This window comes from Scyliorhinus canicula, chromosome 6 (genome assembly GCF_902713615.1).
Source record: "Scyliorhinus canicula chromosome 6, sScyCan1.1, whole genome shotgun sequence".
Classification (NCBI taxonomy): domain Eukaryota; kingdom Metazoa; phylum Chordata; class Chondrichthyes; order Carcharhiniformes; family Scyliorhinidae; genus Scyliorhinus; species Scyliorhinus canicula.
In genome coordinates, this window is record NC_052151.1 from 159,088,021 (window position 1) to 159,114,565 (window position 26,545).

Consider the following 26,545-nt stretch of genomic DNA (forward strand, 5'->3'; position numbering starts at 1 on the left):
TGAAATGTGGCAGCTGGAGCTTTAGTTCGCTAGAGGTCAGCAGTCACGTGGAGTCACATGGGGGGCTAGTGCATCTGCAACTTGATTAGTTAGTCTACTGCTTCCATTGAGACAGCCCAGAATAATGTAGGTCATAAGGGAAAGTAACTTTGTGAGAAGCAGATGGGGAACGAGCCAAAGGCTAGAAGCGGAATAAGAGAGAATTGACAAAATGAAATGTGTGTTTAGAATTTTCCGTGCATCATTGCTTCCACATTGTGCACTCTGTTCCATGTTTTTTAAATATTCTGCTGAAATGAATTCCACACATTTCATAACTTGAGATTAACAACATGTAGAATATCCGGTTGCAGTGGTTCAATTTTATTGTCTTAAAATCATTCTTGACTTCTAGATTCAGCTTGGATAGGGAAAAATATTATGCAGATCAGCAAGAGCATCAGAAATTAAGACTTTTGTCACTTTCTGTTCACACTTGCTTACCTTGTTTTCTTATTTAACAGTGTCTTTTTTTTCTTATCTTTCTAACCATGTTGGACGATATAGTGCAGGTATAGTATCAGCTGAATTAACATTTTATCTATTCTATGAGCTTCCAGTGTACCAAGTACTTTTGGTGCAGCATGCTTTAACGCTATACATATGTCAATTCCCTCCTTTAAAATACACTTTAATTTTTTGATGGCCAGAAGGCATTTATAGTTTAACATTGTGACTCACTGTTTGAGGCCATTTTTTGCAATCTAAATTCTTTTATATTCAGTATTGTTGGTCTATGTGCTTTATTGCATACTGCAAAAAGATTTATGAATGTAACTCGAACAAATGAAAGTAGAAAGAATCATTGCATAATGCACTAGAACAAGGTGGCTGAATGAGCAGATATAGTTTCAAGATTTTTATTTCTCTTTTCAACAAAGTCAGAAAATTAGCTGAATTACGTTTATAAAAAATCCCAGTTTTATTACCATGTAAACAAAATCAATAGACTGCTTGTTAAGGGAACACTAATGAGATATTCTTTGTCCAAACATTGTTCACTAACAGAAGGCCTCAGACTCCAAATGAACTGCTTGCCTTGTTCCGGTACCCACGACTTCCAATTGTTTTTGATCTTGCACGAGCGGGGGAGATTTTTGAACGGACTCTGCAACTCATTCAGGAACATGTCAACGATGGGCTGATGGTTGATCTGAATGGAACAGGTCAGTATACCGTGGTTAACTTCAAGCTGAAGCAAGTTTTAATAAACAACGTTGCCAAGAACCTACTCTTCAAAGATGACCTTTCCTGAGGCACATGTTAATTTGCTAATTTAATGCAGTGTTGCTTCATTAAAGCAGCTGGATGAATGCAATGTTTTGTTTCCCCACAAAGCTGTTTGGGGACTTGGATGTGAATTTCTCCATTCGGAGAGCTATCCTCCCATCTCCCAGTTCTAATGTTAGATTAATCATGTTCTTGTTTCCTGACCCCATTACACGCATCCTAACGTTTGGTACTCTTTCAAACTCCACGAGTACAGACCCAGAGTCCTCAAACGTTCCTCATATGACAAGTTCTTCATTGCAGGGATCATTCTTGTGAACCTCCTCTGGACCCTTTCCAAGGCCAGCACATCCTACCTTAGATATGGGGCCCAAAACTGCTCACAATACTCCAAATGGGGTCTGACCAGAGCCTTATACAGCCTCAGAAGTACATCCCTGGTCTTGTATTCTAGCCGTCTTGACATGAATGCTAACATTGCATTTGCCTTCTTAACTGCAGACTGAACCTGCACATGAACCTTAAGAGAATTGTGAACAAGGACTCCCAAGTCCCTTTGTGCTTCTGCTTTCCGAAGCATTTCCCCATTTAGAAAATAGTCTATGCCTCGATTCCTTCTTCCAAAGTGCATAACCTCACACTTTTCCACATTGTATTTCATTTGCCACTTCATTACCCACTCTCCTAGCTTGTCCAATCCTTCTGCAGCTCCCTTGCTTCCTCAATACTACCTGTCCCTCCACAGGGGCGAAAATCCCGCCCACGCTGTGTCCCGAATTCTCCGCACCCCCAAGATTCGGCAGGGGTGGGAATCGCGCCGCGCTGGTCAGCAGGCCCCCCGTGCCGGTCGGCGGGCCCCCCTCGGTGATTCTCCGGCCCGCAATGGGCCGAAGTCCCGCCGCTGACAGGCCTCTCCTGCCGACATGGTTTAAACCACCTACCTGACCGCCGGGATTGGTGGTGCAGGCGGGCTCCGGGGTCCTGGGGGGGGGGGGGGGGGGGGGGGGGGGGTGATCTGACCCCGGGGGGTGATCGGGGCCCACCAATCGGCGGGCGGGCCTGTGCCGTGGGGGCACTCTTTTTCTTCCGCCTTCACCATGGCGGAGGCGGAAGAGACCCCCTCCCCTGCGCATGCGCCGGTATGACGTCAGTAGCCGCTGACGCTCCGGCGCATGCATGGACTTACACTGGCCGGCGAAGTCCTTTCACCCCCGGCTGGCGTGGCGCCAAAGGCCATTCACGCCGCCGGCAGAGTGGGAACCACTTCGGCGCGGGCCTAGCCCCTCAATGTAAGGGCTTGGCCCCTAAAGGTGTGGAGAATTCTGCACCTTTGGGGCGGCCCGATGCCAGAGTGGTTCACAACACGCCGGGACCCTCACCCCCGGGCCGGGTAGGGGAGAATACGGGCCCAGATCTTTGTATCATCTGCAAACTTAGCAACAGTGCCTTCAATACCTTCTTCCAGATCATTAATGTATATTGTAAAAAGTTGTGGTCCCAGCACAGACCTATGCTAGGAATGTCTTCCAAAAGCTTGACTGAAGACTTGGGTTCAAGGAGGATCTTAAAGGAGACTGAGGGATTTACAAAGGGAGTTCCAGAGTGTCAGGCCAAGGTGGCTCATGGAATTGTGTGTGGTGGGGGGCTTTTGAATGCGTGCACAAATGTGACTTCAATTTGTCTTTTCTCTCAATAGGTTTTCGCTATAATGACCTTTTGTCTCCAAGATTCCTGAACTTGGTTGCAAATCTGTCCGGCTGCACTGCCCACCGCCGAATCAATAACTGTTCCGACATTTGTTTTCATCAGAAATACCGATCGCATGATGGAACATGCAACAATCTCCAGCACCCCATGTGGGGCGCTTCCCTTACAGCCTTTGAGCGCCTTCTAAAATCTGTCTATGAAAATGGGTTTAACCTACCAAGAGGAATTAATCGAAACCAGTTTTACAATGGATTTCCTCTTCCTCTACCTCGTCTCATTTCAACCTCTCTACTAGGCACTGAGACCATTACACCTGATGAACAGTACACTCATATGTTAATGCAGTGGGGTCAGTTCCTCGACCATGACATAGACCTGACTGTTGCAGCACTAAGTCTTTCCAGGTTTTCAGATGGTCAGCACTGCAGTTCTGTCTGTACAAATGATCCACCATGCTTTCCTATCTTGGTTCCTCAAAATGACCCCAGAGTGCGTAATGGGGCACAATGCATGTTCTTCGTACGCTCCAGTCCTGTTTGTGGAAGTGGGATGACATCTTTGTTAATGGAGTCTGTGTATCCACGTGAGCAGATCAATCAGCTGACTTCTTATATCGATGCATCCAATGTCTATGGGAGCTCAGATCAGGAAGCTGAAGAAATACGTGACTTGGCTAGTCAACGAGGCCTGTTAAAGCAAGGGATAGCACATCGATTAGGGAAACCCCTTTTACCATTTGCTACTGGTCCGCCAACTGAATGTATGAGAGATGAAAATGAAAGTCCCATTCCTTGTTTTTTGGCTGGAGATCAACGTTCTAATGAACACATGGGTTTAACCAGTATGCATACAGTCTGGTTCAGGGAACATAATCGAATAGCCACTGAACTCCTAAAATTAAATCCACATTGGGATGGTGAGACAATCTATCATGAATCACGTAAAATAGTTGGTGCCCAGATGCAGCACATAACCTATAGTCATTGGCTACCTAAAATCCTTGGGGATGTTGGAATTAAGAAATTTGGAGACTATAAAGGCTATGATCCTAATGTTAATGCAGGAATAGTGAATGTATTTGCTACTGCAGCTTTTCGATTTGGGCACACACTTATCAATCCTATCCTCTATCGCTTGGATGATACATTTCAACCTATTCCTCAAGGTCACCTCCCTCTTCACAAAGCATTCTTCTCTCCATTCAGGATAGTGAATGAGGGTGGTATTGACCCACTGCTGCGAGGTTTATTTGCTGTTCCAGGGAAAATGCGAGTCCCAACAGAGCTGGTAAATACAGAACTAACTGAACGACTTTTCTCCATGGCACATACAGTGGCACTGGATCTAGCTTCTATGAACATTCAGAGAGGTAGAGATCATGGGATACCCCCTTACAATGATTACAGAGTGTACTGCAATCTAAGCTCGGCTCACCATTTTGAGGACCTGAGAAATGAAATTAAGAATCCGCATATTAGAGAAAAACTTATGAAGTAAGTACGGCTGTTTTGATATCTTTAAAACATTAATAGGTATCAGTAGTAAAACACTTGACTTGAAAATACATTAGGGATACAATATTAACATGATCATAGAAGTTTTGTTGCCTTTAGTGACAGAACTCTTTTTGATGTGCCTGGTAGCTGATAGATGGACAGCCTGTCAGGATGGCAAGGAGAGGGGAGGCCCATCAAAGCAGGTGGAGGTTGATCTACAATGTACTCCGCTGGGAGGAGGCTGAACGCTTCCCTGAGAGGCATGGGGGAGCCAAGAGCCACATGGGAGCCGGTGGCACCCAATCTACTGCAGAATTTTCCAAATGCTGAGTCACTCTTATGACACCAATTTATTTCAAATTGGGCTCACAATTGTATTGTAGGATCCCAATTTAAACAGGTTAATATATCTCTCCATGCCAAGTTGGAGACATGTTGTGCAGATTAAAAATTTTAAGACCCCCCCTTCCACCTATTTTGGGTTGAAATAATATTGAGGCCCAGGATAGGAGGGCGTGGTTTAAAAAGGTCAATTTTTTATCAATGCTTGCAGCTATCCTTCATCTTCAATGGATTAGATTGTCTGTTCCAACGCAAAAGCTAAAATGCATAATTTCTGCATATTAAACTGATATCCAAGTTGCACCAGTGACTACCCATATTGGTGGCCAAAGAAAAACATTGCTCCTTGAATTCATGTCACAAAAACCTTTTGTGCTGTAACCATTGCACTACTATAACCTTTAAAATTGAATTTAAGGAGCTAGTTTAAAACATCATTATTTTCAGCTTGCCAAATGCACATATAAACACCAAAAAACAGTAGATGTTAATGTCTGGATCAGAAAATATTGAGTATTCCTGTATGTCAGTGTGTATCTATGGAGAGAACAGATGAATTACTATTCCAGATATAGAGCATTTGTCAAAACTGTGTGAAATGCTTCTCTTTCTCTCATTGATTCTTACAGCTTATATGGTACACCCTTGAACATAGATCTATTCCCTGCATTATTGGTAGAGGACCTGATCCCTGGAACCAGATTGGGACCGACACTTTTATGCTTGTTGGTTACACAATTTAAACGTCTTCGAGATGGCGATAGGTAAGTAGCAGCCAGCGTAATGTTGGTTTGTTTTGATTATTTTAATCAAGAAAACATGCCTTCATTGTCATGCTTAGAAGCTCTAACTGCAGCTAGAAAATCATTGTCCCCGAGGAGGATTCTGTTCCAAACCATGTACCCTTTGAGTTTCCCATTGATCCATTGGGTAAAGGTGGCCTGGTGTAATACTATACAATTCAGACCAGAGGATTCCAGCTTTGACTTGCAGATCCTGTGTTTGGACTGAAGTTGAGTCATTTGGCTGCAGTGCCTGAATGTAGGAAAGGGGAGAAATCAACTTTGATTCCCGGTGACCCATGCTGAATCAAGTATATGCGTAAAAGAAAGAGTTATCCTTGTGTAAAGCCATAACGCATTTTTCTGAAATGAGTCCACATACTTAATAAACAACAGATCATTTTCAAATGCAGTCATTATTATTTTTTTGTTTATAAATTTTAGAGTGCCCAATTCATTTTTTTCCAATTAAGGGGCAATTTAGCGTGGCCAATCTACCTACCCTGCACATCTTTTGGGTTGTGGGGGTGAAACCCACGCAAACACAGGGAGAATGTGCAAACTCCACACGGACAGTGTCCCAGAGCCGGAATCGAACCTGGGACCTCGGTGCCGTGAGGCAGCAGTGCTAACCCACTGAGCCACCGTGCTGCCCTACGGTGCAGAAGGAGGCTATTCAGTCTGCTCCGAAATAGCACCCTACCTCGACCCACTCCCCTGCCCTATCTCTGCAATCCCACACATTGATCATGGCCAACCTACCTAACCTGCACATCTTTGGACTGTGAGAGGAAACCAGAGCACTCTGAGGAAACAGGGAGAACGTGCAAACTCCACAGTCACCCGAGGCTGAATCAAACCTGGGTCCCTGGCATTAAGGCGAAGAAACAAATTTGACGTAGGGTAGTACCCGGAGGTGACTACTGAGATTAAAATGCTTCATCTTCTCCACCCTGCCCTTTGTATGATTACCTTTTGCCGTTTGCTTTGCACCTCCAATTTGTCGTCTCCAATGCAGTGAGGATGGGTTTCAAATATTTTTACTTTCTCCCAAGATCATTATAGGGGGATATCCACTGCTGTCAAAATTCTAATCCATACCATTATTTTCTTGAGATTGCCTTCTTGCTCTCCTTGCAGCCTTTCTTGCTTCCACCTCTTTTAACCTGTAGCTTATTCAGAATGCCATGGCATGTGTCTTCACCTTCACAAAGTCCCATTCTTAATCACCCCCTCTGGCCATGTTCTGGTTGTATACGTTTCTCCAGTAAAGTCAAATCCCTCGATTGTCTCATTCCAACCCTACCTTGGATAATCTGCAGTTGTACATCCTTTCTTTCTCTTGCCCTCCGTTCCTCTGACAGGTGGTTATTGTTTTATCCCTGTAGCTCCACTGCACTGTTGGCTACTTCTTTAACTGCTCTCTGAAATTACCTTCATTGATCTTTTCTCTGTGCCACTTTCAAAGGTCAACTCTTCTCTTCCAGGTCAAGCTTTTAGTCTCCCTCACAACTTTGTTTCCCTTTCCTTCTCCTTAATGATTACTTTATCTGTTTCCACTCAGTAAAATGGTCTGCGATGTTTTCTATGCATAAGGAGAACAATGGAAATGTAAGTCATGACTGTACACATCTGTATGATTAACTTTTTCTATTATTTTACAATACTTTTGCTTAACCAGGGCATGTGAACACAGCCTATAAATGTATTTAAAATGATATTTCCAGATTGTTTATGTCGACTGCATTTTTGCCAAAAGGGAATTGATCAATTTAAATTTTGGTTTGAAATTCTGCCCATTTAATTGGCAACATTAAATCATAAGAAACTAATCGAAATCTGTTGAAAAGGACAGGGAATGTCGAATTAAGAATACGAGATGCCCAGGAGGCATCTGCGATGAAACAATGAACTGAAGTAACTTTGAGGACCTTGATGGACTTAAAATTATTCTTTTTTTTTATGGGCAAACAGGTTCTGGTATGAGAATCCTGGGGTGTTCACTCCAGCCCAGCTGACTCAGATCAAGCAGACTTCCCTTGCCCGTGTCCTATGTGACAATGGAGACAACATCACCAGGATACAGCCTGATGTGTTCAGAGTAGCAGAATATCCTCATGGTTATCAGAGCTGTGATGATATACCAAAAATTGACTTGCGGATGTGGCAAGATTGTTGTGAAGGTTTGTAATTATTTAATGGATGACATTTGAGTGCTGGGTGGACACTAGAACGTTTTCAAGTTATTTGGTGATTTATAGACCATCTATAAGGAATGTAAGTTGAAATTCCTATTTAACAAGACAGTTCCCACACTAAAGGTGAATAACTATGTGCATCTGTTGTGAAAGTCCTCGCCATTTGGCTGCAGTGATCATCTAATACAAAGGTGTGAAGTTTAAATTTAATGTTCTGTTAAGGTTCTGCATTTTTTTTTTTCAATTTGTTTTACCTTCCATCCTTCCCAAAATACCCAGTTCAGTGGTAAGAATCTTTATTTTTAATTGAATGCCAGGAAAAGAGTATATATTTAACATTCAAATGTTAGTTCAAGTCTTTTGTATATTTCTATTTTTTGTGGTGTATGTTAAGTTTTCTCCACAATACCTTGCCATATAAAATATATACTGTATATAAAGAAAGGACAGGTTTTAGACTAAAATCACTGCTTTTTGGCACCAATGTTAAAATTCTTTGCAATCTGCACAAGGGTTCTGTGGGATGGGCAAGCAGAATTTATTGTGTAATAGGGTGTGGACTGAAATTTTGAAGTTTGTGAAAGGTGGTACTCCGGAATCTGACGAGGACATCATTAAGAAATCAAAGGGGTGCCACGGTGGTTAGCACTGCTGTCTCACAGCACCAGGGACCTGGGTTCCAGACCCGGGTGACTGTTTGCAGTTTGCAAATTGTCCCCATGTCTGCATGGGTTTCTTTCGGTGCTCCAGTTTCCTCCCAGAGTCCAAAGATGTGCAGGTTAGATGGATTGTCCCTTCGTGTCTAAAGGTTTAGGTGGGTTTACTGGGCTATTGGGATAGGGTGGGGTTTTGGGCCTAGGTGGGATGCTCTTAACAAGGGTTGTTGCAAACATGAAGGACCAAATGGCCTGCTTCAGCACTGTAGGGATTCTAAGTAGAATGTTACAATGGAGGTCTACAAGGATTATATTTGCGATTTTAGCTTTAAATTTAGGGTAAATGAAGATAGTCATGTGACATAAGCTGCAGTCTGCCTGATGGCAAGCCTGGGTGGTTTATAAGATTGTTAGAGATCAAAGGAAGACTTAAATTGTCTCACTGAGAAGGTGGTGATGTTTATACTTGAAAGACCGTGGCAGCAGTCTCTGAGTTTGCAATGATAGGTGCTGGGCTGAATTCTCCGTTTCTGAGGCAAAGTGCCAGCGACATCAGAGAATCTGTGGTGTTACACGACAGGAAAATTGGCACAAATCCCTCACCGATTTCAGTACCGTGAGGGGCTAGCACCGGCGTCACGTGGAACACCAGCAGATCGCGTGGAGAATCGGCGGGTCCCGGGCTGCAAATGCGGAGGGCTGACAAGCTGCAGCCGTGCACGCCTGGAAACATGGCACCAGCCGCGCTGGATCGTGTACCCACCCACCTCGACCCCACAGCCCATCCCCTGGTCACCTCCACCCACTGCCCCCAGCCCTATATTTCTAAGTAGGGATGGCAAGTGACTTGGAGAGAAACCTCCAAGTTGTCAGGTTCCCAGGTATCTGCTGCTCTTGACCTTCTAGATGGCAGTGATCGTGGGTTTGGAAGGTGCTGCCCAAGAAACCTTGGTGAGTTACTGCAGTGCAACTTGTAGGTCGTTCACACTGCTGCACTCTCTGTCAGTGGTGGAGGGATTGAATAGGAACAAGAGTGGATCATACAGCCCCTCGAGCCTGTCCCACCATTCAGTGAGATCATGACTGATCTGTGACCTAACTCCACATACCTGCCTTTGACCCATATCCCTTAATATCTTTACTTAACAAAAATCTATCTGTCTCAGATGTAAAATTAACAACAGCTCTAGATTCAACTGCTGTTTGTGGGAGAGAGTTCCAAACTTCTACCACCCTTTGAGTGAAGAAGTTCCTTCTAACATCTCTTCTGAACGGTCTCGCTCTAATTTTCAGACTGAACCTCCTAGTTTTAGAATCTCCAACCAGTGCAGATAGTTTATTTTACCCTGTCAATATCTTGGATACTTCACCCTTTAACCTTCTAAATTCTAGCGAAAATTGGTCTGATGCGTGTAATCTTTCCTCTTAACTCAACTCCTGTAATCCAGTATAATTTTTGTAAACCTACATTGCACTTCCTCCAAGGTCAAAATGGTGCCCAGAACTGCTCTCAGTAGCGCCCAGTGGGGTCTCGGCAGGGTTTTTTTTATAGCTGCAGCACAAACCCAGTGTCTTTATATTCCAGTCCTCAAGATATAAAGGATAGCATTCCATTAGCCTTTTTGATTATTTTCTCAACTTGTTGCTTGCATTTTAAGAACCTATGCCCCTGAACCCTGAAGTCTTTTTGGACATCCACTGTACCTAACTGTCAAAGAAATTATAAGTCAGCACTTCGAGTTTTCGCCAAAGATCCTTTAATTGAACACTAAGTTTGTGGGGGGGTTGGAGAGACCACAGTCATTCCAAATGTCCCCGCTTCACAGAGGTAAAGGCAGGCAATTTATATGATACAGTAAGCAATATCTAGGACAGAAAGCATTCTTTAGATTAGCAAGAGACAGAAAACTGAGCAGGCCGGAGTTAGATTTTAATAACAGGCCTCGGGTTCTTTGCCTAAGAAAAATAATAATTGTATGCTGTCAGCAAAACAATGTGCAGCTGTACGCTTGTTTACATTGTAAGACCTTCTATTTCATATAGAACTTCTTGACTGAAAAAAGGCTAAATATCCGTCATGCTTTGCCAAGTGCCTATTTCCATGAAATATAGTCAAGCAGCTGGTTAAAATGAATACAGGGTATTAAGGCAACTAATCCGCCAACTAAAGTCCCTTCTACACTAACCACTTAGAAAGTACTCTGCTCTATCATTGTTTGGTCCAAAATGGATAATCTCACACTTGTTTACTTTAAATTCCACCTACCACAATTTTGCCGATTCACCTAGTCCATCAACATCTCCTTGCAATGATATGCCATCATCTAGGCTGTCTACAATCCACCTACCTTTGTATCATCAGCAAATTTGGATATATGACTTTCTGTGCCATCATCCAAGCCATTAATGAATAGTGTAAGTAATTGGGCCCCAACACAATCCATGTGGTTAACCAGTAGTCACCTCCTGCTATTTAGATTAATTACCCATTATCCTCACTCTCTGTCACCTACCACTCAGCCAATTTCCTAAACATGTCAATAAGTTGCTCTTAAATCTGTGGACTTCCACCCTAGTTAACAGTGTCTTGTGTGGGACAACATATAAATGACATCCATAGATACTCCTCCTGTCCATTACCTTAGTCACCTCCTCTAAAAATTCAATAAGATTAATCAGGCATGACCTTCCCTTCAAAATCCATGTTTGGGGAAGGGGTAGCAATCAAGCAGGTCCCTTTATCCTGGATGATGTTGAGCTTCTTGAGTGTTGTTGGAGCTGCACTCATCCAGGTAAGTGGAAAGTATTCCATTACACTCCTGATTTGTGCCTTGTAGATGGTGGATAGGCTTTGGGGGGGTCAGGAGGTGCGTTACTCGCTGTAGGATTCCTAGCGTTTGACCTGCTCTGGTAGCCATGGTATTAGTATGGCTAGTCATGTTCAGTTTCTGATCAATGGATGTTGATTATGGGGGAATTCAGTGATGGTAATGCCATTGATTTTCACGGGACGATTGTTAGATCCTCTCTTGTAGGAGATGGTCATTGCCTGGCACTTGTGTGGTACGAATGTAGCTTGCCACTTGTCAGCCCAAACATGGATATTGTCCAGGCCTTGCTGTATTTGGAGATGGACTGCTTCATTATCTGAGGAGTCGCGAATGGTGCTGAACATTGTGCAGTCATTCACACACATTCCCACTTCTGATCTTATGATGGAAGGAAGGTAATTATTGAAGCAGCTGAAATGGTTGAGCCTAGGGCACTACCCTGAGGAACTCCTGCAGTGATGTCCTACAGCTGAGATGATTGACTTCCAACCACCACAGTAATTTTCCTTTGTGTCAGATATGACTCCAACCAGCAGAGAGTTTTCCCCCTTTGTCTCCAGTTTGTCTAGAGCTCCTTGATGTCATATTCGGTCAAATGCTGCCTTGATAGTCACTCTCAACTCACCTCTGGCATTCAGCTCTTTTGTTCACATTTGAACCAAGGCTGTAATGAAGTCAGGAGCCGCGAGACCCTGGCAGAACCCAAACTGAGCGTCCATGAGCAGGTTATTGCTGAGTAAGTGCAGCATGATTGCACTGTTGATAACTCCTTCCATCACTTTACTGACGATGGAGAGTTGGTTGGGTTGGATTTGTCCTGTTTCTTGTGGCCAATTTTCCACATTGCCAGGTAGATGCCAATGTTGCAGCTGTACAAGAACAGCTTAGCTAAGGGTGCAGCAAATTCTGGAGCACGATATCATGTGGAACGAATCCTATTGGCTGAAGACTGACATCTGTGATGCTGGGGATCTCTGGAGGAGACCGAGGTGGATCATGCACTCGGCACTTCTGGCTGAAGATTGTTGCAAATACTTCAGCCTTGTCTTGTGCACGTATGTGCTGGGCCCCTCCATCATTGAGGATATTTGTTGAGCCGCCTCCTCCATTGAGTTGTTTAATTATCCACCACCGTTAACGGCTGCATGGGGCAGGGCTGCAGAGCTTATATCTGATGCGTTCATTGTGGAATCGTGTAGCTCTGTCGATTTCTATTACTTGTAGCATTTGCTGTTTGGCACACGAGTAGTCCTGTGTTGTAGCTTCACCAGGTTACCTAATTTTTTTGGTATGCCTGTTGTTGCTCCTGGCATGCTCTCCTGCACTCTTCATTGAACCAGGGTTGATCCCCTGGCTTGGTGGCAGTATTAGAGTGGGGGATATACCAGGCCATGAGGTTGCAAATTATGGTTGAGTACAATTCTGCTGATATCGCGCAGCACCTCATGGATGCCCAGTTTTGAGTTTTAAATCTGTTTGAATTCTATCCAATTTAGCAAGGTGGTAGAACCATACAACATGATGGAGGGTTTCTTCAATGTGAAGTGGGACTTTGTCTTCACAAGGGCTGTGCGGTGGTCATTTCTACCGATACTGTAATGGAAAAATGTATCTGCAACGGGCAGGTTGGTGAGGATGAGGTCAAGTATGTTTTTCCCAGTTGTTGGTTCCCTCACCAACTGCTGCAGTCCCAGTCTAGCAGCTGTATACTTTAGGACTCAGCCAGCTCGGTCTGTGGTGATACTACTGAGACATTCTTGGTGATGGACATTGAAGTACCCCACCCAGATTGCATTCTGCCCCCTTACCACCCTCAGTGCTTCCTCCAAGTAGAGTTCAACATGGAGGAGTACTGATTCAACAACTGATGCTGGACAGTATGTGCCATGAGACTTCAAGGGATCCAGAGTCGATGTTGAGGACTCCCAGGGCAACTTCCTGTGCCCCACCTCTGCTGGATCTGTGAACCAGGACATAACCCAGGAATGGTGATAATGGTCTCATGAACATTGTTTGGATGGTCTGCCGATGTCAATCTTGATGTTTAATCTTGATTCAGCTAATATTTGATTCACATGATATGCACTTAATGATTTGTCAAAGCCAGATCAAACTTGTCAACATCTTTTGAATTACTTTAGTTGCTTGACTAGTCTGTGAGACCGCTCTTCCAACTTTGGCACCATTTTCAGGACTTTGCAGGGTCGATCGGGCTGGGTCTGCCGTTGTCAATGTCATGTTTTCATAGCGATTGAATACAACTGAGTGGTTTGCTAGGACATTTCAAAGGGAATTTAAGAGTCAACTACATTGCAGTGGGTCTGGAGTCACAGGTAATTTGGACATTCTGAATTCTCCCTCTGTGTACCTGAACAGGTGCCGAAATGTGGCGACTAGGGGAGTTTCACAGTAACTTCATTGCAGTGTTAATGTGAGCCTTCTTGTGACAATAAAATGATGATTATTATTATTATACATGTCAGCTACACATGGATGGTAGATTTCCTTGCCTAAAGGATGTTAGTGATGGCTCTTTATAACAATTGTCGTCAATAGACTTTTAATTCCCGACATTTGATTGAGTTTAAACTACCCAGGTGGGATCCTAACCCACATCCCCAGATCAATACCTTAGGCCTGTGAATTACTAGTACAGCGACTACACCACAGCCTCCCCATTTAATCCCGACGGCCTTCACGATTTTTCCCGGGAGCGGAGAATCGCGCCCAAGGGGTGGGATCCACCCCTACCCGGTGGAGCGTGGGGTCTCGGCGGGACGGAGTGGCGTGAACCACTCCGGCGTCGGGCCGCCTCATAGGTGCGAAGGAGGGGCTAGGCCCGCCCCGGAGTGGTTTTCGTCCCATTGGGCGAGCGCCAGCGTGTGCTGCCGTCATCCCCGCACATGCGCAGAGGGCTTTGCTTCCACACCGGGAATGGTGGAGGACCACAGCTCTGGTGCGGAAGGACAGAGTGCCCCCACGGAACAGGCCCATCGGTGGGCCCCGATCACTGTCCAGGCCACCATGGGGCATCTCCCGGGGCCAGATCCCCTCCCCCAGGAACCCCGGAGGCCGCCCGCGCCGCCATGTCCCGCCGGTAAGGGACCTACTCTAATTTACGCCGGCGGGACTGGCAAAGAACTGGCGGGACTTCAGCCCATCGCTGGCCGGAGAATTTGTGGAGCCCCGGGGCCCATTGAGTCTCGACAGTCCCCGCCATTCTTTGAGGCGGGTGGCGCGACTCATGCCGGGGCAATTTCTGGGGGGGGTGGGAGTTTTTGGCGGGGGCGGGATTCACGCTGACTCCCGGCGATTCTCCGACCCAGCGGGGCCTTTTTCTTGTGCTTTGCAATCGGAATGAATGAATGTAAACACTCAGTTTCTATTTGCTAACTTTCCCTGCCCCTCCCCATTCCAGTTCCATGTTCTGAATACAGAATATCCTGACTTCTTTGTTACATCTGGGTTCAACATTATTCGACATACATCCTTTCTATTTACGGCCAAGTGGAAAGTTTTCCAAATGCAAAATGGTTTACACATTTATCAAACGCAAGCAGGTTCTTGGCTGTGATTTAGTCAAACATTTTGGGACTGTGACTGCAGCTACATTTTTTTTTAATTAAATATTCCGTGCAAGAAGTGTCAAATATAATTTGGTGAAGAAATATTGCAAGCTAGCCAGTATCTGAAAAGGTGAAGGACAGATTTTAATGTTTAGTGTCAGTCCCTTTTTCAGAGCATCTGGCCTCTCGAGAGTTAACTTTCCTGTGTTTGTTTATTAAAGTACTTGTGGGATAGAATACACAATGTTTTCAGAAGGGTCTTGTTTAATTTACCCCAATAATAAACAAGAATGGTTCAGTTTACTCAGCTAGAATTGGCACCATTCTGACTTTCACTGGAATCATTTGATCAAAAATGTCCTGCTTTTAAGTATAGTTATGACATTTTTCTGTAATGTAGATGTATAACTTAATTCTTCATGTGCATTGTCATTATATTGTAATCTAGTCAGGTTTCTAACATTGAAATGAAAAAATTGAAGGTAAGATAGTGTTGGATTCTTCTGTGTGAATTTGCTGGCAGAATGGAGTGATTTCCATTCATTCGGCCTTGATTGGACATTGTCTAGACAAATGCCCTGTAGAGACTGTAGCTGTTACTTCTTTTTGTAGTCACTAGTTCAGACAAAGCCAATATTCTCGTCTGAAGTTGCAGATGTCTTAAATTAGAGGTGCAGTCAAAAGTGATGGACTTTTTTTTTGAATGTTGTGCAAAATTCAATTTAATTGGCACAACCTGGTCATATCTTCGTATTAACGTTGAAAAGAATTTTCCTAAAGTTCTTGAATTTTTGTTTTGGTTCCAGTGCCCTTCTTTCCACCTCAAGTATTTGATATGAGAGCCATTTCCTCTGTGGCCACCCCCAATAAAAGTCTGGGTCACAGTGGTTTTGATTGGGGAATGTCAACCATTTTGAAAGCTGGATATGGCCAATTGTGGTGCTAATCAAAAAGGCAGAAACATTGGTAACAATATTTGACATCAACAAAGAACCACCTATTTATGTGGTTTTGGTCACACAACAAAATTTATAAACTGATGAAATATCAGGTGGAATTCTCCCAACTGGGGACTAAGTGCCATGACGAGGAGTGGTGTGATTCCTGCTATGGAAGCCAGTGGGAAACATGCCAAATCTTCTCACCCCAACCTCATGGATTATGCAATTGGGTGTCATCTTCCGTGGCAGGCAGGCCTAATGCTGCGTAGTTATCCAAATTGAAAAGATGCCCAAAATCACTGACTGACTATTAAATGAGAAGGCGGAAATGAATATGAATCCCCGGGAGGAGCACTCTGAGGCTGGAAGATAGACCTCCAGAGAAAGAGGATGTTTCTCCAGGAACATTCTGGGGCTAGAAGATGGATCCAATCCACTTGCTGATCTGCCATGATGGGCAGCAGCGGAAGATCCCGCTGTAAATCCACGCTGGCTTAAAAACGGATTTTTGCCAAATTCTCCCACTCCCCGCCCACCATTGAACTTAGGAGGTTTCAGCCCATCGCTTCATGAAGGACCATTTTCATACTTGTATAACAAAACTTGGCATCAGGAAATTAGAGAAACATGTGATACAGGAACATTTGTAATTATCGATGATTTGAATCTGCACATAGATTGGGCAAATCAATTAATCACAATACTATAGAAGATGAATTCATAGAGCGTATACGTTGGACCGATACGTTGAAGAACCAACCAACTGGAGAACTGACCATCCTAGACTGGGTATTGTGTAACGAGAACGGAATCAATGGCCATCTATTTGTGCGAGACCCTTTGGGATGAACGACTATAATATGATGGAATGTTTCATCAAGACGGAGGATGAAGTAGTTGATTCTGAGAGCAGTGTCCTGAATCTTAATAAAGGAGACTACGATGATATGAGGCATGAGTTGGCTATGATCGATTGGGAAACATTACTTAAAGGATGACTGTGGATAGGCACTGGCAAACATTCAAGGAGCACATGGGGGAACTGCAACAATTGTTTATTCCTGTCTGACACAAAAGTAAAACAAGAAAGGTGGCTGGACTTCCGGTGGTGGCCATGATGTGAGTGGTCGCACACAGGGCAGCTCCTGCTCAAAGGCATAGAAAAGAGCTCTTTTTACCTGAAAACAGGAACAACTTCGACAGAAAAGTGCAGCTGATGGCTAGAGAAGTTCCCTCCCTGGGTGTGGCATGTCTGCTTGTTACGAAATTCGGCAGACGGTAAAAGATCCTGTCAAGGAGTTGGAAGAGACCTGTGGTGCAACAATTATTGGATGGATGGTGCAGGGAGAAGGGACGGTGCAGAATGGAAAGCCCCAGATGGAACAGTTGATGGCTTTCATCAGCAAAGAGTTCCATCAACAAAGGAAAGAGGTGCAGGAGGTCTGAATGAAGGCTATTGAAGGGGTTGTGGCATCTCTGCCATTTTGGGGGGGGGGGGGGTGGGAGAATCGCTTGCGGGTGCCAGGGCGGCGTGGCGGGAATCGCCCGGCACTCCCACGATTCCCCCACCCGGCGTGGGGGTCGGAGAATCGCGCCCAAGGTCTGAATATATCAGGACATTGGTGCTGAACTGGCAAAACAGCATGCCGGATTTAACAGGGCCTAGACAGTGCTTTATCGATGGCAGATCAAGATCAGGGTGATCTACCTGGCAAAAGCATGGGTGACTTATGAAGGCCGGGGATATTACTTGGAGACCCAGAAGTGGCCAATGACTTTATTAAAGAGCACAAATCGGGGGGAGAACTGAAATTTATTGGGAGGTAGAGGAGCCAGCACTGTGAAGTTTGGAAGAAACGGGTAAAATGAGGGATGGAGCATGTTTTTTTTTTTTCTCCCAGGTGGAGTTTTTCTTTGTTGGCTCGACAATGAGTAGCAGGGGTGAATAGTTTGTAAGGCGATGACCGTTGCCACCTCCCCCGCCCCAGAGGATGCAACTTGTGCTTTGGGATGTGTCCTTGTTTGCACGGGGGAGGTCCACGGGGTGCCTTCTACACAGAACAAAGAGGAGAGTGTGGGGGGGAGGGGTGGTGAGTCAGTAGGAGGAGCCTTTGGGCAGGAGTTGCCACGCTGGCAGGTAATGCTGGTGAATGGAAGTGAGATGGGAGAGATAGCCATGGAGTGGGGGAGGGATGAGGGAGGCGGGGGGTGGGGAGGGAGATGCGATGTGGCAGCGTTGGAGAAGCGTGGCCAGGGGCTGAGAAGGGGGCCATCTTGGATTGGTCCAGCACAAAATTAGAGGAGGCAGAGCTGAAAGGGGAGGATGACGGACGGTAGAGGGAAATGGAGGCATAAGCCTCCGGTGAGGCTCGGAATGTGCGAGGAGTTGACTATTGTTATGGGGGACTTTAACTTTCCTTTAACTTTAACTTTCCAAATATTGACTGGAAACACTATAGTTCGAGTACTTTAGATGGGTCCGTTTTTGTCCAATGTGTGCAGGAGGTTTTCCTGATGCAGTATGTAGTTAGGCCAACGAGAGGCGAGGTTGTATTGGATTTGGCACTGAGTAATGAACCAGTACAGGTGTTAGATTTGGAGGTAGGTGAGCACTTTGGTGATAGTGACCACAATTCGATTACGTTTACTTTAGCGATGGAAAGGGTTAGGTATACACCGCAGGGCAAGAGTTATAGCTGGGGGAAAGGCAATTATGATGCGATGAGGCAAGACTTAGGATGCATCGGCTGGAGAAGAAAACTGCAGGGGATGGGCACAATGGAAATGTGGAGCATGTTCAAGGAACAGCTACTGCGTGTCCTTGATAAGTATGTACCTGTTAGGCAGGGAGGAAGTGGTCGAGCGAGGGAACCATGGGTTACTAAAGCAGTTGAAACACTTGTCAAGAGGAAGAAGGAGGCTTATGTAAAGATGAGACGTGATGGTTCAGTTAGGGCGCTTGAGAGTTACAAGTTAGCTGGGAAGGCTCTAAAGAGAGACCTAAGAAGAGCCAGGCGAGGACATGAGAAGTCTTTGGCAGGTAGGATCAAGGATAACCCTAAAGCTTTCTATAGATATGTCAGGAATAAAAGAATGACTAAGGTAAGAGTAGGGCCAGTCAAGGACAGTAGTGGGAAGTTGTGCGTGGAGTCCAAGGAGATAGGAGAGGTGCTAAATGAGTATTTTTCGTCTGTATTCACACAGGAAAAAGACAAAGTTGTTGAGGAGAATACTGAGATACAGGCTACTAGACTAGAAGGGCTTGAGGTTCATAAGGAGGAGGTGTTAGCGATTCTGGAAAGTGTGAAAATAGATAAGTCCCCTGGGCCGGATGGGATTTATCCTAGGATTCTCTGGGAAGCTAGAGAGGAGATTGCTGAGCCTTTGACTTTGATCTTTAAGTCATCTTTGTCTACAGGAATAGTGCCGGAGAACTGGATGATAGCAAATGTTGTCCCCTTGTTCAAGAAGGGGAGTAGAGATAACCCCGGTAACTATAGACCAGTGAGCCTTACTTCTGTTGTGGGCAAAGTCTTGTGCGGCCGCATTTGGAGTATTGCGTGCAGTTCTGGTCGCCACATTAGAGGAAGGACGTGGAAGTATTGGAAAGTGTGCAGAGGAGATTTACCAGGATGTTGCCTGGTATGGAGGGAAGATCTTATGAGGAAAGGCTGAAGGACTTGAGGCTGTTTTCGTTAGAGAGAAGAAGGTTAAGAGGTGACTTAATTGTGGCAAACAAGATGATCAGAGGATTAGATAGGGTGGACATTGAGAGCCTTTTTCCTCGGATGGTGATGTCCAGCACGAGGGGACATAGCTTTAAATTGAGGGGAGATAGATGTGGGACAGATGTCAGATGTAGGTTCTTTACTCGGAGAGTAGTAAGGGTGTGGAATGCCCTGCCTGCATCAGTAGTGGGCTCGCCAACGCTAAACGCATTCAAATGGTCATTGGATAGGCATATGGACGATAAGGGAATAGTGTAGAGGGACTTTAGAGGGGTTTCACAGGATGGCGCAACATCGAGGGCTGAAGGGCCTGTACTGCGCTCTAATGTTCTATATTCTATTATCTGAATGGTCATAAATTAGGAGAGGGGAATTGTCATAATATACACCAGTATATCATGGTGCAGACACATACTGATGGACATACACTGGGACCAATCAACATGCACAAACACTGCAGCCAATCACCAGTTAGAATACACACACTATAAAGGCAGAGGGCACCACGGTTCCCGCTCATTCTGGATTATGCCTCTCAGTAGAACAAGAGCTCATCAAGTTTAGTACAGACTCACACCACGTGCTGAGAGATTCAACTGGTTTGGACAGGCTTAGGTCTCTAGTTAAAGTAACATTGTTTAAACCCACAGTTTTCGTATGTCGATTAGTTCATAGTTAGTTACTAAAATAGAGTTGAACCTTACTCAGTGTTGGTGGTATATGTTAACCTCGCAAGACTACATTATCCAACACTTCAGGAATGTACAACAAGACTATTTAGGATAGAGATGAAGCAAATTTTCTCTCCCAGAGAATGGTGAGCTTGTGGAACCCATTACCACAGGATGTCGTTGAGACCAAAACATTGTATGTTTTCAAGAGGCAATTAGACGTAACACTTGGGGAAAAAGGATCAAAGGACATGGGGGAAAAGTGGGATCAGGCTGTTGAGTTGGATGAATGCTCCTCCTGCTCCTATTTTCTAGGTTTCTATAAGACCTTTTGGGGTCTGGAGTTAATGTAATGATGCACAGGGCCACTCCCTTCTGACTGTGTAACTCTTTCTGTCACATTGTTGGCTGATAAATATGAAAAAGGGTAGGTGAGGTTACTGGGTTACGGGGATAAGATGGAGGTGTGGGCTTCGGTAGGGTGCTCTTTCCAAGGGCCGCTGCAGATTCGATGGGCCGAATGCCTCCTACACTGTAAATTCTATGATTCTGTGGGAAGGACTATCTCAGGCTGTCACTTAGCTATTCTGTTTGACAGCTCTGCAACTTTAGGTATTAGTCCCCACCTGTTAGTGAGGAAGCCTGAGTGTGCCTGAATCCAGTGCCTTGGCCATGCTAGGTTGTCACTCTGGTCTTATTCCTCCAGTTTGGTACAACTGAGTGGTTTGCCAAGGCATTTAAGAGGGCAGTTGAGAGTCGGCCAGTCTGGTGTCATATGTAGTTCCAACCGAGTGAGGGCAGACAATTTCCTTCCCTGAAGAGCATTAAAAAATCAGTTGGGTTTTTACAACAATCTGTAATTACACGGTCACCATTATTGCTTTTTATTCTGGATTTTAAAAATTGAATTAAAAATTTCCTAGCTGCTGTTGAAGGACTTGAACTCGTGTCTCAAGCCTCTGGATTATTAGTCCTCCAACATTACCGCCATGTGACCATACCGGGATCATGGAGAATTGCTACAGACTGTGGTGCATTGTAAATCCCCTAATAAATTGCAGTTGAGGTAATCTGTGAATGGATTGGGGATTACAACTAGAATGTTCCTTGTTTGTATAGTGTAGTTGCATGCTAAGTAGCGTCTTACCAACTAAGGTATTAAAGGAGCTAATATTTGAATAATTTTGCCTGCTAGACATTTGGGAAGCCGTTGATTTACTGGTCATGACTAGATTTGAATTTGTGGGAACTGCTTCACTTCACGTACAGGTATTAGATTGCAGCCAGTAAGATGTTATACCATAGCTAGACTGCCACTTTGGATAGATTTCAACATAGTTTGAATTGTTTTTGGCAGTCTTATAATAGGATTTTTCACACCATAACTGCATATACCAGTTGCAAGGCAATGCCTTCATGGAGTCTATTAAGTGAGTACAATCAGCTACTTCTTCCACAAAGTCCCTCAGTTTATCAAATTGTAGTGCATTAACCACATGTAGCTTTACGTGCTTGCTTGCAGCTTTTACTATAACATTCAATATGTTTGAAATTTTCAAAATGTGAACCAGATACTGATATTTGTGAGGCTGTTGTAAACCCAATGCTGACATTAATTCTGAGGAAAGAAATATTTCCCGAGATTAGATGTTTTTGTAACTAATGCTGAAATAACAATGAAAATCACATTTGGTAAAACTCCAGGGATGTCAGTGTTATCTTCATTATTAAAGAAACAAAATAACTTAGATTTTCACAGCAACTTTCTTAACCTCCAAATTTTCTAAAGTACCTCACAGCCGATAAAAGTACTTTTGAAGTGGGACAGGTGACGTAATGTAAGGAATGATGATGTCCTATTTGTGCACAGTGAGGTCCCACAAAAAGCTATGTGGTTAATGATTAAATAATTTCTTTGATATTTGTTGAGGGGTAGATTTTGGTGACGTGCCATGAGAATCTATTGCTCATTTTCAAATAGTAATTGGGGTCATTTAAGTCCCACTGAGAGAAAACAAGAGGCAGGATTTTATGGCCGGTCCTGCCGGTGGGATCTTTGATCTTGCCAAAGTTGACCCCTGATGGTCGATTCCTTGGTGGTGGGCGGGCAAGTCATGCAAAAGCCCACAGCCGCAACAGCCAGGGGAAAACCCGCCACAAGACGTGTCCATGGCCAAGCCTTTCTTGAAGACCTTGAGGGCTCAATTGGGAAAATAGCACCTCCAATAACACAGCACTCCTTCAGTTTTAAGTGTCAGCCTAGTTTATGTGCTCAGTTCTCTCTAGTGCGGACTTTGTCTAGTGGTCACCTCTTGTGCAGTTATGATTCTTGGGTCCGAGGGCGGCATGATGGCACCGTGGTTAGCACTGCTGCCTCATGGCGCCGAGGACACAGGTTCGATCCCGGCTCTGGGTCACTGTCCGTGTGGAGTTTGCACATTCTCCCCGTGTCTGCATGGGTCTCACCCCCACAAACCAAAGGTGTGCAGGCTAGGTGGATTGGCCACGCAAAATTGCCCCTTAATTGGGAACATTTAAATATAAATATATATTTATTTAAATGATTCTTGAGTCTCTGATCTTCAAACTCAAGAGGTGAGAGTACACTCAGAGCCATGGCTGGCATTTTATAATTGTAATATTCACCCTGAAAAATTAAATATGTTGGGCTGGATTTGCGGGAGCGGAGAATGCATTTTGGCACCGATATCGGGCCCGGCGCCTGTCTGTCGATTCTCCGGGCCCCGAAAATCGGCGTGTGCGCGCTGTACTCCGCGCGGCTGGGGGGCCATTGCTCCTGATCCTCCGCTCCCGACTGGCCGAGTTCCCGACGGCGTGGAACGAACATCCTATGGCCAGTCGGGATGATCGCGTGGCGGCTGCGGACCCAGTCTGCGGCCGCCTGGAGTGGGGGTGGGGGGATCGGGCACGGGGGGGGGCATATGGGCAGCTGGGGGAGAGATTGCGCCAGACAGATCTTCTAGCGTGCAGCCAATCGGGGTGGGGCCTACATTTCGAAGCTGCCTCCGCGGTCCAAGTCCGCATGCGCAGATTGCAGACCAGATGTGCAGGGACCCGTATCCGCAGCTAAAGCTGCATGAATCCCTCTGGGTCCCTGCTAGCCCCCTGCAGGTGAATGAATCGACTGTTCTTTTTTATTGGAAACTTGGGAGTGAAACGCCAGCGGTTTTGCGCCGGTGTGGGGACATAGCCTCATTTTGGGAGAATCCAGCCCATTATTTTTAACGCATCATTTAAATTATTTTTGATTTTAATGCATCAGTTTGCTTGACGTACTGCTGAGATATGGAATACTTTTTTAAAAATTAGTATAAAAATTCAATTATTGTACCAGTAAGAAAATTACTAGTGCCTAGAGCTTTATGACACCAAGCAAAGTAAATAGTATATGGTGTACCAAAGTCTACATTGTTCATGTTGTTGGGAGTTCTTCATCAGATGTAGCTAAAGCAACTGAAGCCAGGGTTCTACCACTTGAATGGCTCCAAGCATCCCTGGTTTAAATTTGAACTTTGGGAAGTGGAGGTGAATCCGTAGAATCCCGTCAGTGCCAAGGGAGGCAATTCAGCCCATCAAATCTGCATCCATCCTTCAAAAGAGCACCCTAGCTAGGCCCACTCCCCCCACCCTATCTCTGTAATCCCACCTAACCTGCACAGCTCTGACTGTGGGAGGAAACTGGAACATCTCTGGAACTATCTCTGTAATCCCACCTAACCTCCACATCCCTGAATGTGTTAGGAAACTGGAACATCTGGAGGAAACCCATGCAGACACTGGGAGAATGTGCAAACGCCATACAGACAGTACCCCGAGGCCAGAATCAAATACAGGTCCCTGGGGCTGTGAGGCACCAGTGTATGAAAGTCAGCATAGTTCATGTTGTTCAGAGTTCTTCCATCAGATGCAATTAAATAAAGATCAACAGAAGATTGTTTACGACGGCGTGAACGGGACGCTGCCAGTAGTAATTCTCCAGCTCCAGCTGCTGATCCCGGCGCGAACTGTGTGCCGCAGGATCCACGCATGCGCAGTGGCGCTGGCGCCAACGTGGACATGCGCAGTGGCCTCCTTCAACACGCCGGCCCCGACGCCACATGGCGCAGGGGCCAGCATGTAGTAAAGGAGGCCCCCAGCCAGAGAGGCCGGCCCGCTGATCGGTGGGCCCCGATCACGGGCCAGGCCACATCGGAAGCGCCCCCTCCCCCCACACACACACACACACCGCCACTCGTCTATCAACGCCGAGGTCCTGCCGGCTCACAGCAGGTTGGGATGGCACCGGTGGGACTTGATTTTTTTCTTACGGCCGCTTGTCCCATCCAGGCCGGAGAATCGGCGGGACGGCCGCGTGGAGCGGCCCGGCTCGAGGTCTGATAATCTCGCCCAATATTTTGACATTTCTGATGATTTTGCCGCAGAAAAAACTTCGGGCGAATAGTTCACCAAGGATTAAATTTGTATACACACAGTTCTAGGGATGTGGATTAAAGTTCAAATAAAGCATCTAACCAATGCTTGTGATAATGGAAGTGTATTTAAAATCCTGGCCATCAATCACACTTATTATTTTTGGGCCGGGCTTGCTCATTCTGGAGCAATTTGGAGATCCTGGTGATCTGCTATGCTATGGAGATGGCGGCGTTGGACTGGGGTGAGCACAGTAAGAAGTCTTACAACACCAGGTTAAAGTCCAACAAGTTTGTTTCAAGCACTAGCTTTCGGAGCACAGCTCCTTCCTCAGGTGAATGAAGAGGTATGTTCCAGAAACATATATATACATATAGACAAATTCAAAGATGCAAGACAATGCTTTGAATGCGAGCATTTGCAGGTAATCAAGTCTTTAAGAGATAGGGGTATCAACACCGCAAATTGCCGGATTAAAGTGCAGAGGATCTTCAAGATGATCGCGCATATAAACACTGACATTAAGTTTCTACAAAGATGGAAGAAAGCAGACAAGATCCCGAAAGGGCTACAGATCACAAACCTACTCAAGTAGATCTACAACACAGACTGCGCTGAGACACTCTGCCGTCGCACCTCTCTCACAATCTTGCTATGTCAGGAGAATTCCAGGTGAGGCCCAAAAAGGGTTTGTGCTGGTGCCAATCTGCTTCTGCTGCACCCGTCCCTCTCCAGATGGCATCACCAGAAAGGGCGACATCCTGATCAGAGCTCATTTGCATTCATTTTAATCTCATTAGCACGGTTAAAGTCGAATACAGTAGCCTCCCAGTGTGCTCCCTCCTCCAGAGGGATGTCACCCAGACGCGAATCGCTCCCAGTCCTGGGGAATAGAGGGATTGGGTTGGGCTGGAGAGGGGCCAGGTCGGGGGTTTTCCCAGCGATCTTGGTTGCTTTGGGTCTATGAAGCCTTGAAGCCTGTACTCGCTTACGTTTAACACCCCACAACAGGGCAAAACACAGCTGCAGCCTGTCGGTCCTAAAATCCTCTCTCAAGACAGAGCCATTCTGCACCTTGTTTCTTGGAGAAGCATTTCACTCCCCTTGAAGTTTCAATAGGCTCTGTGGTTTCATTGTAGCAGTATGCATTTTATCACTTTTGTCCTTGGTTGTTTACATTGAATTTCACACCCCATTAACTTTTAGGAGCATCTGTGATTTCACTGTTGCAGTATGCCTGCCTTAACCCTTTGTACTTGGTTGATTACGTTGAATTTCATAAGAACTAGGAGCAGGACTAGGCCATCTGGCCCCTCGAGCCTACTCTGCCATTCAATAAGATCTTGGCTGATCTTTTTGTGGAGTCGGCTCCGCTTACCTGCCCGTTCACCATACTCCTGTTCAATTTCAGACCTCCTGACTTTTACAAAGCTCTTGATTGACTGCTGAAGGTGATCTCAAAGGACAGACGAACTCGTGTTTCAAACCACCCAGGATTGCAGATACCTCCAGGACACACAATGTTCGTCACACTGTTGTCGCCACATCCTGAGATCCACGCTCAATGTCATGCGCTGCCATATGCACACATTCTATCATTTTCCAGCAGTGCCAGCTCACCCTATCTCAAAACTTCTTCTGTCCCCAGTTTCGTTTCACTCTGTGTCACATCTGACACCTTAGCAAGAAACCTTTTGTCTTCCTTTCAGGTGTTAAGGAACACCAGCTCCAATAACTCAGGAATGCCTACGCCCATCCAGGACCCTCCACCTCTTCCTGTCCCTCGGATCCCATCCCTTCTCACCCCAGCCCTTGTCATGTATTCACCATTACCTCTAATCTTTCCTTCTGTGTGACTGAACATACTGCATTCAGCAGAGGACTCCGCTTCATAACCTTACTCCCCCACCTCAATGAATTTTGGGCT

At 45.3% G+C, this 26,545-nt stretch overlaps 1 protein-coding gene across 4 annotated transcripts in view; it reads left to right on the forward strand.

The window, feature by feature from the left end:
- LOC119967608 (peroxidasin homolog) overlaps positions 1 to 26,545 on the forward strand; it is a 285,117-nt gene that overhangs the window by 233,758 nt on the left and 24,814 nt on the right. For all 4 annotated transcript variants that reach the window (XM_038800359.1, XM_038800361.1, XM_038800360.1 and 1 more), the window contains 4 exons: positions 1,048 to 1,205; positions 2,966 to 4,469; positions 5,444 to 5,578; positions 7,571 to 7,779. In XM_038800359.1, coding sequence (XP_038656287.1) covers positions 1,048 to 1,205; positions 2,966 to 4,469; positions 5,444 to 5,578; positions 7,571 to 7,779 — 2,006 coding nt within the window. The remainder of the gene's footprint in view (positions 1 to 1,047; positions 1,206 to 2,965; positions 4,470 to 5,443; positions 5,579 to 7,570; positions 7,780 to 26,545) is intronic.